This window comes from Siniperca chuatsi, linkage group LG3, assembly GCF_020085105.1.
Source record: "Siniperca chuatsi isolate FFG_IHB_CAS linkage group LG3, ASM2008510v1, whole genome shotgun sequence".
In the NCBI taxonomy this organism is placed as follows: domain Eukaryota; kingdom Metazoa; phylum Chordata; class Actinopteri; order Centrarchiformes; family Sinipercidae; genus Siniperca; species Siniperca chuatsi.
This window is the reverse complement of record NC_058044.1, coordinates 17,051,679-17,066,346: the sequence shown is the minus strand read 5'-3', so window position 1 is coordinate 17,066,346 and position 14,668 is coordinate 17,051,679. Positions and strand designations below refer to the sequence as shown.

General features: G+C 39.5%; 1 protein-coding gene across 16 annotated transcripts in view; it reads left to right on the top strand.

Annotated features, from left to right (window-relative positions):
• adgrl3.1 (adhesion G protein-coupled receptor L3.1) overlaps window positions 1-14,668 on the top strand; it is a 113,068-nt gene that overhangs the window by 41,332 nt on the left and 57,068 nt on the right. For 14 of the 16 annotated variants that reach the window (XM_044189086.1, XM_044189080.1, XM_044189077.1 and 11 more), the window contains one exon: window positions 9,054-9,163. The exons of 1 other annotated variant lie outside the window; for it this stretch is intronic. In XM_044189086.1, coding sequence (XP_044045021.1) covers window positions 9,054-9,163 — 110 coding nt within the window. Of the gene's footprint in view, window positions 1-9,053; window positions 9,164-13,410; window positions 13,760-14,668 lie in introns of those variants that run through there. One more of the 16 variants, XM_044189088.1, reaches the window with a different exon arrangement.

The following is a 14,668-nucleotide window of genomic DNA, read 5'->3' as shown; positions in this document are numbered from 1 at the left end:
ACACACACACACACACACACACACACACAGATAATGCATATATCTAAAGAGAAGATACACTTAAAGATGGACATACTGTATTTTGTCATACAGCCAGTCCTGAAACACATACAGTAACTTTCCTTCAGATATATGACAGCATTGAACACAAATGTGCCTCATCAACACATAATATTATTGTCCCTTACACATAGCTGCATTCTCCATCCACCCACTCATGCACCAATATACATTCACCCTGACTGACAGCTGTGCTGCTCTCCCAAAAACCTCTGTATTTCCACATGTCAAAGTCTCCACTGACAGTCTGACCCTTTTCTCCTGTTGCCACAGCTCTGCTAGCGTTAGTTATCATGCTTCACCGAGCACCTAAGCTACATGGTGGTCTGAGAATGGTTTGAGAATGGTCTAGACACCACTCTCTCTCTCTCTCTCTCTCTCTCTCTCTGTCTCTCTCTCTCTCACGTACACACACAAAGCCTGACACATCCAGAGACTAGCATGTGAGTCAGTGCCTAAGACATGCTGGCATGTAGACAGCGACTGACTTCCTGGCTGACTTCATACTTTGACATTGACATTGAAGTGCAGAACCAGACCAGGCCACAAAAAACAGCCCTCCCCCCTTTGTACATGAACATACATGCATAAGCAGCAGCAGTGATGTTGCTGCTAATTTCCCTACAGGTGCTAATGTTTTATTATGAGGTTTATATATGTTGGATTTTATTTTACCCATTGTTTTATGTTTTTTATGAGTATTGTATGTAAGCTTTTATGCTTTTATGATTATCGTATGGGTTGGATATTACCTATCTGTTTTATACTTTATTTAATGTATTATGTGCTTTACAAGTGAACGGTTTTACTATTTTTGTCTTCTTCTGTCTTTGTTTAAGTGAGCACTCTAAGACAAATTCCAATCAACCATGTTGATATGGCAATAAAGTATTGAAACAGCATGCATTTTTTGTGCATCCTGAGGTGAGGCTGACTAAAGTGTCTCGGTGTGGCGTGGCTCCGTCGTCTTGGTGGTGATGGTGTCTTACACGCCTCTCTGCTTTTCACCAACCAAGAGAGACACCCCAGCTGTCTGAAATGCTACTCGTCTTTTAGCGTTTAGGAGGATTTGGAGTTGTGCAAGCAGGTGGTCTTGGATTAAACTGTGGAGAAAGAGGTGTCGCGTAGAGAAATGCACACATGCACACGCAGATGTAAGGCAGAGAGAAACACAGAGATGTCTGCACAGGAATGTTGCTAGGTGGAATCAGGAGGAACACTCCCTAAGTGTGTCCTGGAATCGGACGATGTGGAAGTTGCCATGGTTACCAGTGGAAGAGAAGAGGGAAGGAGAGGGGAGATGGCGGAGCTCAAAAACTACTTGGCCATCAGCCTGCTAGCAAGAAAGAGGCCATAATGTGTTTGTGTTGGCATTATTTGTGTGGCTCTGTGTATGATAAGACACATAATATTATTATTATTATTATTATTATTATTATTATTATTAAGCACTTTTTTCTTGTAATATTTCCTTTTTCTTACCCAGAAGATAATTTCCTGCAGAAAAAATAGAACATTATTCAAAAATGATTCACTATCACCAACAAAATAGGTCAATTTTAAAGGCTGAATTAACATCCATCACATATCCAGTTTCTATCCAGTTATTTATAGTCACTCAGACAACTTTCCCACACATTTCACATTCAATGCAAAGTTTTTCTTATTATATGTTGTCATGTTGGCATTATGCAGGCTGCAGAAATGTACGTAACTTTAGCAAAATCTTCTTTTTGTTCACCGAAATGTGTCAGTACAAGCGGCTGATTCCTTTGCCTTGACTGCAATTTCTTGGATTCAGGATCAAAATTTGATTCACTGTTCAAGTACACTTTGACTTTAGTGGTTGACTTGAGAGATTACCAAAGAGCGTGCATGAGAATGCCAGGCATACAGGGAAGTGCTGTTTGTTTGACAGAAGCTACATATTGGACATACAGCATATACAGTATTTGTGGTGTACACAGTATATATTTCATGCTGCATGTCAAAAATTAGACTTGACATGCTCAGAAAGAATGGTAGAAAATGGGACAGAGTGACATCCTCCAGCCAAATATTAATAATGTAACACATTTCAAAGCTTTGTCCCAGTAGTGAAAACAACATTATTTTACCTGTGGCTTGTCTGACAGGCTGTTTGAGAGCTGACAGAAATGCATTCAGGGACCACAGAGGAGTGCGTCAGTGTTTGTGTGTATGCATATGTGTGTGTTTGTGCGTATGTGTGTGGGAGAACGAGAAAGAGAGAGACAGATCTGTCATTTCTTTATAAGTGTGGTGTGGTGGTGCTGGCACAGGATGTGATGCATCTGCTTCACTATACCCCATGGTAGACATATACACATACATATCCTCACAAACACACACAGACACCTGTCTTTTGCTCCCTTTCTCTTACCTCTGTCAATCACAATCCCTGCATCACTCTTCAATTACTTACTACATCCCCGTTTCTTTGCATCTTTCCACAGTTTCACTCCCTTTTTTATTCCTCCTGTCCAACATCCATTCCCATCACTCCATTTGTCCATCTCCAAGCAGCCCTGCTGTATATGTGTGTATAACCACATCAGGGAGCTAATAAAACAGAAATGAGGCCAGTAGCAGTGGAATATCATATATGGTGTGTGTGTGTGTGTGTGTGTGAGAGAGAGAGAGAGAGAGAGAGAGAGAGAGAGAGAGAGAGAGAGAGAGAGAGGAGGAGAGTGTATGGGCAGCCTAACAGCTTTTTATCCTGTAGTGAGATACAGTAACTATGCTCTGTCTGCTGTCAAATGGGTTTCCTGAACTCCTGCAGGACATAAAAAGCCCTGTGAAATCATCTCTCCTTCTTCCTTTTGTTATTTTCACAAACTGTCTTCTATTTTATGTTTTTCCAACTGCTCAACTCCCTCTACTTAATTAATTTAATTAATTTCTTTTCAGAATGTGCTACAATCTTATAAAATATTTTTTTTACTATGGGAAATATTTTTAGGCTTATTACAATGCTGTACAATACTGTACTGTACAATATTCACTCATTCATTTTTATGGATAATTTGGACTTCTGATACAGAGCAATTTAGAGTATTTTCGAGCAATAATTCTTGTCAAGTTGTGTTCAATCATATTGTTTGTGGAACTACATGCTGGCTAAAGGTAGGAGGAAATATATGGGATTTATGTTATTTACAAAGAAACAATCGCTAAAGGCCACTACATTACACAGGAATGAGAATGAACATAAATATTATTGATTAAAGAGGCAAACACGTGATCACAAGGCAAACACATTCATATGAAACATAATTGAATGAATCACTATGCAGTTTGACATCAGCTCCTTTACCTTCCACTCTTCATGTTTTTATTTCAAATAATTTCAGTCTGTGTAGAGTTATCCCAACCATCCCCACCATTTCCTCCATCGTCTTCCTCATTCTGGGTGTATGTATGAGTCCAACTGTCAAAAGCAGAACATGTTTTTCCAGTCTGTTTTCTGCAAGTTACCCCACCGTGTGTGTGAACTACGTGAGAAAAAAAAAATGGTGACATTATGCACGCCATTAGTCCATATTGCATGTTCCCACCATTGCACAACTCTCAGAGGGAGATCTATCAAGAGATTTCCCAATATTCTGAATTCTGTGAAAATAGAAGCCAAAAGATGCTCAGTAATGTAGTTATGAAATTTGTTGCAAAGTAGTTCAGGGATTTTAAGCTCTGTTCTTATTTAGTTTTGTTCAATATGTCAAAATAAAATTTTAAAAAGAAAGAAAAAAGAAAATATCTTGGTGTCCAAAATCCCCTGATTCACTACTCCGTATATAAGAGACACTTATGCTACTTAATAGTTTACTCTACAGTAAGTAGTAGTGAAGTAAACTGAGATTTTGGATACTCCTGAATCATTGTCATTTTGCATCACCACTGAGAGATGTAGAGTCGCACCACTGTACTATAATTCTCGCATCTATACAATGTGAAGCATTGCATTGTGGGATTGTTAGCAGGTTGTTTTCAAGCCATGGGCACTACTTTTGTGTTCCAATGTGGGAATTCATGAGGGCATTATATAGTGCTTACATTTCACACATAAATTCACACTGACATAAAAAAAATGGTGAAAGGTAAATATATGGCAAATAGGGAGAGATTTCGGACACAGCCTTTGCTTGTTTTTAGATAAATGTTCTAGGAATTTTCAGAAAGCACTCCATCGTTCCACAAAATTCTATTATGCTTATTTTTATAATGTTTTGTAATAATAATGTTAAATCAGGACTTTAATGCTCAGTCTCTTGTCATCACTAATAATCTTTCTGTTCCAGAAGTTTAAAATTAAAAAAATAAATTTAATCCCACTGACATACCCACAACTAAAACTTGGAACAGAGCCTTTCTCAACAGTATGTTGTGTGGCTCCCTTCATGTGTCTAGATAAGGACGGTAGATTTAGAAAACAATATAATGTTGTTTATTTGATATTTCTGTTTTTAAGCAGCTTTTAACAAGTTAGAAAGGGCTGTAGGAGATGCAGATTATGGAAAGTAAACCCCTGGAAGACGCTTAATGTTGTCAGAAAGACAGATGAAAGAAATGAGAGACTGCATTGAGCTACAGAAGCTAATAGAGTGGAGGCTAGACTGGACATGACGTCATGACTACAAACAATTCTGTTTACTGAATTACTCATGAAGATAAATGCTAAATCTCTCAAAAATAGGATCTGAGGCAAATTAGGGAATATTTGAGTAATTTGACAAAATATTCTTGACTCAAGGTCAATTTACCAGCTTTTCCTGGATCTTTCAAACGCATCTTACAGTCTTCATCAGCAAATGGAATTTCCTCAGTTGTTACGGGTCTGGTTCAGTTGTTATCACATGACCCGAGGAAATATTACTTGAGTTTTATCAAACTTTGTATTTCCATGCAGCTCAGTATAATGAAAATTATATTGGTTGTAGCTCGGATGGTAGGGCAAGTTGGTCATTAATAGGAGGGTTAATGGTTTGATTCCTGACACCTACTGTCCACTGAGCAATATATTGAACCCCAAATTGCTCTAATGTGTGAATGTCTGCCTAAATGAATGTAGTCACATTTGTTAAAGGTAGTGCAGTTTTGCATATGATACAGAAGCAGTTTAATATGTATCAATATCAAAGTTTTCTTTGAACACTATCAATATGCTAGTAGTTACTGGAAACAGATGTTAACATTGCCAAAGCGTGTGAAATAAAAACAAATACATAAACACAAGAAATGTGCTATTAAAATATATACGGATAAGTAAGATATAATAATAATAATAATAATAATAATAATAAATTGTAGACTTGCAGTTAAAAATCCAAATACAAGTAAGTGAAAACTATATAAACAGCAAAAAAAAAAGTTAATATACTGATGTACAGCCAGTGTTCTAGAATGTGTGTGTATAATGTTCCAGTTTTGTTCTGGAATGTTTGTATGCTTTTAGAATTTTCTGGCAGCACAGTCTATTGTGTGTGTGTGTCTTTATGATATTCAGACACCATTCCAGAAAGTTTGTATGTGTTAAACATGTTCACACAGTGTTGTAGATGACTCAGACAGTGTTGCGGAGCGATTTGACTGTACTTGAATGCTGATTCCAGAGGACTGTGCTGAGGCTTTGTGCGTCACTCACTCTCAGACACCTCTTTCAACTCATGAGGATTAGTTCCCAGCTCTCACTTGCTCTGTAATTATATAGTTCTTCAGCACATCTGCACTCGAGCACATACACACATGCAGGCAGACGCGCACACACACACACACACACACACATACACACACACACACACACACACAAATATTTATTCCGTTTTACATCTGCACACAGACACATGCATGTGCCAGCATATGCACACATACCCACACACATGCTCCATCAGCAGCGTCAGCCTTATCAAATCATCAGTCAGTCAGTTATGTTTATATGAGGGATAGAGACAGAGAGACAGAGACGGAGTGAAGGGAGGTCTGCCAAACAAAGTGAAAAACATCAGAGACAATAACAACAGCAGCACCCTCTGCAGCATCGCAGCTTTCTCTTTCCCTGCCTGCCACAGCTCGGCTTTGTTAGTGAATAGTTTGTTTGTGTGTTTGTGAGCGTGTGTGTTGCACGTTGCAGGGAAGAAAGCCAGCAGGCAAGGCGGTATCCAGGCCACTGCCTTGTTTTGATGTGGTCATGCTAATTAAAAAAAGGAGCTTTTCTGCCAACACCAAAAAAACTCCCACAAAAAATATTTTGGTGTAACATAAGAAATAGGTTGAAAAGATGTGTGTGTGTGTGATATGTGCATGTTCTGCATCTACATTCATCATGGGTCAGAATGCAGAGAGGAAAATGAAATGTGAATTTTTGCTGATGTTTTTATGTTTTGTAAGGCTGCTGGATAAACACATTGGCAGAGAGCGAATGAAAGTAACAGAGAGACAGGAACAAAAAAGAAGGAGATGGAGGCACTGGGGACATAAGGGAGTCTTTTTTGGATCTGACTCAGACTACTGGCTCAGACAGAATGGTGACGTCAGCACAGGCTTTACTAAGGATGGAGGGATCGAGGGAGAAACAGAGGGAGGATGGAGATGACGCCCTGAGGGAGGCAGGAATGAGAAAGATATTAGGGAGGGAGAGAGGACAGACAGAGAGAGAGAGAGAAAGAAGCCAGCAATAAGGGGCCTACCACATATATCTGGGTGTGACTTCGAAAACTGCAGCTAAGTGGGTTTAAGACAGATAAACAGACAGTCGGAATGAGAGACAAAGAAGGAGGAACGGAAAGGAATAATTCCTTTGCGGGAAGGATGAAGACGAAGGCTGAGAAAGAAATTAGTTTATTATCTGGGCTTAGAGAGAGTGTGGGGAAAAGAAAAAGAAAGGTAGTGCAGACAAAAATAGACAGAGAAAGAAGGAGTGATAGCGGAGATATAGAGCGTGCAAGAGATTATGTCAAATCTTTGCTCTATACCCTCTATTTAAAATACCAGTCAATAACCTTCAGTGCTTTATGACTCAGCTGTGAAAGTCCCGAGAACTGAACCTTTTTTGCAGTATCATAAAGTAGAAATAAACGCATACACATACACATACTCACACCCACAGCTTGTGCGAAACCTAAATATCTCCCTGTTGCTCTCTTTGAACACATTTACATCTTTTCTTTCTTCTACGCTGCCTGTTCCCTGCATCTGGGATTTTTTAATGTATTGTATTTCAGTTACTTTACTTATTCTGTTGGCTTTGTGCTATGACTTTTTGATGTCAAGTGGTTTCACTGCCCAGTTCACTAGCATCTGTTTGTGTCAGTTAGATTTTTTTTCCTTCTCCTTTAGGGATCAGACATTTTTATTAACCCCCTTGGGTTTCTTAGTGTTAACAGTGTTCAAGTTCTTTCTCCTTAAACTGTGTGTGTGGAAATAATTAATCCCACAGTTACGCCTATGGCAGCACTTTTGAGCACAAAGTTTTGAGTGAAACAGGTAGCTCTAATCGCTTGTCTTCATCTCCCAGTGTGACGACATCATAACTACTGGGCGTTTTTTGCGCCAGCAAATGGGCTTTTGCGCTCTGATTCACCACCGTGTGCCAGCCAGTCGTGTCCATTGGTGGGTGTTGTGAGCAAAGTTGTGGCGGCGTGTCAGTTTGTGTCCCCCCAGTCCACAACTTGCACTGATGACAGGTGACCGATGATGAAGGCACCGGGGCAAGAAATTAAAAAGCACAGAGGCGAGAAAAAAGAAGGGAGGGAGAGAGGACTGGCGGGTATTGTTATTAGAATATGACAGACATCGCAACACAGAGTTTTAAACCTTTTAAATTCCAATAACCCCTCACTTGACCACAGACGCACTGGTCAGTAATAGACACCAATATAGTAAGTGGATATGTAGCCTACATTAGTTCTTTGTTATATGTGAATATTGAACTATATATTAAATTAGCTCTCATGCATATTTCATTATGCAAATTGTTGAATGATACTGTAAGAAAAGAGACTTGAGGGTTTTAGCATGCTCATTAAAAATCTCAATGGGAGAATCTGAACGTTTTTAAAGTTGCCTGTTTGACAGGTGCGCAGAGAGGGAAAGAGGGAGAGACAGAACAGTTGTACTAATTGAAAGAAAATATTCAGATGAGAAGAGAAATGACTCATAAGCCTTCTTAAAATAGGCCTTCTCCCCTCATGCGTTCTGCATCCCTAGTGTTGCACATGATATATTCTTCTTTCACATTATTTCAATAATTTATTTAAACCAGGAAGCGGTATTTAGATGAAGTGCCACTTCAGTGTGGCATAGCATTTTATGTTATTACATGCATCTATCATGATAATGTATGGGCTCCAACCATGGTTGTGAGGACTGGCCTTGGCATGTTTAATTACAAACACACATAAATGTCATATATGCATTTTTTATAGTCACACACCTACATGCATGCAAACATAAACCCTCACAGGCATATAGTAAATATACGTAGTGTGCTGCCTTATATAACCTGTGGTAATACGAGTGAGAAATACTTACTTTTTGTGTGTCAGATAATTAAAATTAATTACCAGGAGTCTGGGGCAAAATACTCTTAAAGCCATAGGTTGTTCTAACTGCTACACACACACACCAGAAGTGTTCTTGCACAACAGCTCTTCAGTAGCCATTGTGGACCACCTTGTATAAAAGTGAACTCAATGATTCCATTAATGTAATGTTCACTCCAGGTGTAACAATAAGGACATATTGTCTGCTCTATGTAAAGGGTCCTTAAACACAGATGACACTTGAGTGTCAGGGTGAATGTTGTGATTCATATGTGAATATAATACATCTCACTGTATTACATCACATGTGAGAGGGGGTGTGTGCTGTATCAGAGCGCTTTGGACTTCAAAGATACATGTGCATCTTTCAGTGGGTATTTGTGAGCATATATCTGAGCATCTGGATGTGTTTAACATATCTGCCTCGTCCCCATGTAGATGCAACAACCGTACCCAGTGTGCAGTGGTAGCTGGGCCTGACGTCTTCCCTGACCCCTGCCCTGGCACATACAAATACTTGGAAGTCCAATATGAGTGCGTCCCATACAGTAAGTATTCTTTTTTTTTTTTTTTTTTTTTTAAAAAAAAGGTTTTTTAAAACATGTTTTTCACCTCTTACCACCACTGTGAATTGTTTTCAGCAACATTTATCCACACATTGTGAATGTCAATTAAATGTGTTTGACATACATCAGTCTCTAAAATTAATTTTAAAAATCGATATGTTTTCTAAAAGTTAAAATTGTGAAAAGCCTGTAGTGTTTCATTCTGACTTAGCCTGCAGTTTGAATCCAAAAAGAAACATCAGTAATTAGTGTGCCCATAGGAAGTTTATATGGTAAACTGACTGGGAAAGTCAGAGAGAGGAAGGATGAGAAAGAAGGATAGGCTCCAGTGATAACAGATGGTGATATGACCTTTGACCGTGCAATAACAGACTGGGAGGTCGTAGTCACTGGAGTGAAACGTTCATGGAAAGTGGTTGTAAAATATCCCAAAAACTGAAACTTTTACCAGTACAGTTTTCCCCAAAATCTAGGTTACAGCTCACTGTATAATGAAAGGGTTCAGTGTGGATTAAAGATTCTGAGTGTCATTTCTGCCGCTAGGGGTCTCACAAAAAAAAACAACAAATGACGCTGTGAAGTAGCGTGGGATCATGGAGTTGTTGTCTTCACCACCATTGCTGTCAGCTTCTCCTGGTTAGGATTCCTTCAATGTTCATCGTTCAGATAGTTTTTACTGAAAGCTGAATTACCTTTGTCTACATCTCTCAAAAAAAAAATAAAAAACAAACAAAAAAAACCCAACATACTGGTAAGAGCACTGAATTAAAAGATTAGAAAAATGTTATACTATATACCAAAATTATAGCAAATTTTGCAATGAGAGGACCTATTACACAATAAGTAGAGTACAGGCACTGAACAGTAAAAAAAAATACAATTCTCAGTCTAGTAGCTGTTAGAATTAGTCAAGCAGGGAAATAGGGTATACAATGGAATGGAATGGAACCCATATGTCGACTAGCAGGGAGGGCTGGTGCAGATCAATAATTTATTAACAAAAAGGCTTACACTGAATTGGCAGGCAAAAGCAACTCTCAGCAGGTAAGCGGTCCAAAACAGAAAAACAAGTCCAACAGTGAGCAGGCAAAAATTCAAAAATCTACAGACAAGTAAGCAACAAGGGAAACAAAGACTCCAGAACTCACAGGTACAAGAAACCAGCATGCTTGACAGAGATACAAACAGACATATGAACACAGGAAGGACACAGACTTAAATACACTTAGGTTAGGGAGACAATGAGACACAGGTGAAATGGATCACGACACAGGTGAAAACAATCAAAGCAATCAAAGACCAGAAGCAAAACTAAAAGATACTTGAGGGAAGGAGACTATTTCAAAATAATACAGGAAATAACAGAATACAAAGCCAAAACTATGACAATAGTCGACCTACTGCACTTGAGGTTGTGGCAGATTCCAAACATAACTTTCAGATGAAAATAAATGATAATCAGTTTTTCAACTGAATACTTCATATTACTCCATATCACATAACATTTATACATGGTCTCCTTTGTAAAGCTGACATAAACATAGATTCGAGAAGCAGTGAAGTACTATATATCTTATTGTTGGCATGTTTTGTTCGCTATAAACATCTCTGCGGTGGAATAAATATAAGACAGAAGGACAGACAGAGTTGGAGCTGAGATAAGACATAGTTATGATTTATTAACACAAGTCCATTTAGCCTTGTCTGTAAATCTTACTTTTGCCAAAAATTGTTGAAAAAGTGGACTTAGCCTCACTTGTTTTGAAGACATTTGAAGTGAAGTCTTGTTATGAGTAAACTGCCTTGTTCCTTCTGAAGTGCTGCAGAAACCACAGATAATTCTTTCGAAACTTAACATTGTGAGTGTACAGCTTTGGCACCATGGTCCATACAGACAGCCAAGGTGATCTCCCACACTGAAGCATTCAATTATGTCTGGCTAAACAGCTCTTGCCTGGCGTCTAGAATGACCAGCAGATTAAATAATAGGACTATCAGAGTCCTCTCTGGAGCAGATGGAAACACAACCTGATACCTGCTTAATGCCCCATCGAGCACGAGCACACACACACTAACACACCACACACATGCATCAAAACAGGGTGTGTGTGTTTTCGCTCTTGTCTCATCCATTAATTTGAAACTTGTCTGCATGTTCTGTCTTTATTGTTGTTATAACTCCGTGCCTGCTTGAAAATACAGCACCACGTATTTCCTAGATGAATCACGGTAGAGAGCAGCAATTTAGGAACAACTAAGCGCAAAGGGAGATGAGTTGTGTGCTGATCTGATAAACAATGGGTCTGTCAGGGTAACGCCCCCCCTTCAAAAATAGACAGCATCTGAAACCAAAGTCATCAGAGAGCTCATCTAACAGAGGGAGGGACATAGAGAGAGAGATGAAGCACTGGAGAAAAAGATAGAGAAGGGGAGAGAGAGAGAGAGAGAGAGAGAGAGAGAGAGAGAGAGAGAGAGAGCCTTTGACAGTACATTATCAGTTTCCGTGTACTGACTAAGTGTTCAGGCTGGATCAGGTAGCACTGTGATACACTACCTAGCTCCTGTGGGTGTGTTTAGCCATGAGAAATGTTTCACAGTTTTGCAGAGAAATACATGTTGTATAAATGTGAAACAAGTCTTTGGATACCATGACTCCACACTTTACATTATTTTGTCTGAGAATACCTCAAGCTTTACGTGGCAAGACCCTTTACAGAGCCCACATATTGCATCCTTCAAATATTTATGAAATCAATTTTCTTCGAAAGCTGTAATAATGTCTGAACCTAAGAATAAGATACTCCTGTTCCCTGACATTCAGGCCGGAGATCCAGCCGTCTATGATCAAGCTGGCGTGTTTGACATAGCAAATCAATGCTGTCAGCTGCGATGTTGTGAAAGATACATTCTGTAAGACATTAAGCGGTGATATATCTCCAAAATGTTGCCATAAATCAAGACGGATCAATAAAGGAGGCTTGTTTTCTGAAATATATGACAGTGTACTCAAACTCACATTCCTAAAGCACTCACATGCTGCAACTTTAACAAATCATCATATTTACATTTGATGGTAGGGTTGGCTTTAGTGCGCTCAAATGGCTGTAACATCAAGAGACATCCATAACTCAAAGTGTCCCTCGACATTAAGCACAGGTTGTGCTGGTTGTTGAGTGTAAACACCTGACCCCTAGCGATCGCCTCTGAGGGCAGGTGTTGCTAATCAGAAACTGATTGCATGGGGAAAAAAATGAGCTGAGCTCCAAAGAGACACCACTTCATACTGTAGATGTACTTTTCCCGAGCATGGATGTTGAAGTAGAGCTGTTATGCTTCCCACTACATAGATATTGCAAACAAATCTCAAAGTGGGTTGTAAAACAGGTAATTAAATTATGTACGGTTTAGTTTTCTGGGAAATTTTGCCCCTCTAACTCTCCCCTCCTTTTTTTTTTTCTTGAGGATGTTTGGCTTGCACTACCTACTCAGCTCTTCATCTCTCCTCCCTGCACTGCAGGTTTTTGGCTGTTTTCCAAAGCTAAAATCAAGTGCTCTCTCACTTTCCCTGTCTGGCTCTCTGTGGTATGAGTATGTGGCAGTCATGTGCCAAACTAGCCAGCTAGCTTTGGCAGTAATTAGCCACCTGTATATACTTGCTCATAGCACTGTAGGCAGACTATAAATATCTTATTAGCACACTATTGTACAACGTGCTTCTCCAAGGCAGCTCTTACACATGGATACATTTAATCTCTACAAATACACTATGCTGCAGAAAAAAAGCTATGTGATGATTTGTATTGTTTCATTCATGGTCATCCATTAATAAAAGCCAGGAACACTTGGGATTATGTCTATCCATTTCCTCATCTTCATGCAGTAGACCCTGGCTCTCCAACTGCCGCTATGAAGCAATTAGCCTACTACCACTTTTAGTGTATTAATCAGGAAAAACTGTGATATGTTATGCAATACCCATGCAGTCTATTTTAGACAATAGATCTTGGCTCAGTAGGAAAGCTAATTAAAAGATAAAATCACCTTCTTGTCTGTCCAATTAAAGACTTCTGTCAGATTGGACCCTTGGAATAACTTTATCATGATAACATGAGAAGAGCTGTTTGTGTGTGAGTGCGTGTGTGTGCAGGTGTTGACGTGGAAACAATTGCTCACAGCTAGGATTCTGGCCTTGTGTGCATGTCTCTTTTTATGTGCATTCACAGTATACTGTATGTGTGTGTGTTTGTGTGTACACATATGCAGGCGATTTTGTTTCCCAGAGAGAATGAGGGAAGATGGAAAGGACCCAAAGAGACAGAAGGAGAGGGACGGAGGGACGGAGCGAGGGAGCGAGGGAGCGAGGGAGCGAGAGAGCGACAACTGAAACAGAGATAGAGAGAAATAGGTTAGACGAGGCCAGCAGACGAGGAACAGAAAGAATGAATTAACTGATAAAAGACACAGTGTGAGAGGTGGACAGGGTTTGGGGTTGGGGGAAGTGGTGGAAATACAGAGGACGTAACGGAGAGGATGAACGAGGAGAAAGGCACAGCATGAAATGACGAGAGCGAATGGCAGGTGAGGATGAGAGGACAGAGAGACGAATAGAATAATGAAATGAGAATGAAGAAAATGTCCGTGTCCATAAATGACCTTGGGCTTTAGCTGGCTGAGCTGATTGGAGATCAGAGATAATAGTGGTAAGGCTGCTGTCGCCACTCGTCTGCAGAAGCATGCACGCAAGCATGCCCACGCCCTACGCACACACACATATTACACACACTCATGAGCACACACACTGTCTTTCCTCCTAGACAAATACCTCCTTAATAAACCATACGCTTTCAATAAAAATGCTAATTATCTTTACACCACAGTCAGGTTAACACTGTTTGTGTGTGCATGGTGTGTTTATGAAAAATAGAAATGGAAAGAGAGAGGGAAAGTGACAGAGAAGGTATCCAAGGTACAGTGTTCATGTGATTAAAGAAATTTTGAAAACTCTAATGCAGATAGAAGATACTACCGTAGACATTAATGAATATTTAGATGATTTTTAATGAATTTGAAACTAGACAGACAACACATTTTCACAACACAGCATTACTGTTAGTGTTATTGTTCTGCTGTTGTTTTCTAATATTCATGCAAAGCCTTGCTAGGAATAAATGAGCACATTTATGTGTGTGTGTGTGTGTGTGTGTGTGTGTGTGTGGGGGTGGGGTGGGGTGGGGGGGGGGTGTTGTAGCTGCAGAACTAACTCTTCAATAGTGCAGTCTAAGTGGTTTTGCAAATGATCAGTCAAAGATACTGGATAGATAAAAACATGCGACACCTCTGCAGAATTCAATTATGAATAACACTGAGAAAAATATTGAGAGAAGATGCTTTCTTGTTGACGTCCTCTTGGAAACAAGGACATTTTCTGGCAAGTTGTCGTAGTCCATATTTTTTTCTGTTCTTCTTCTACTCGCTGCTGAATTAGCA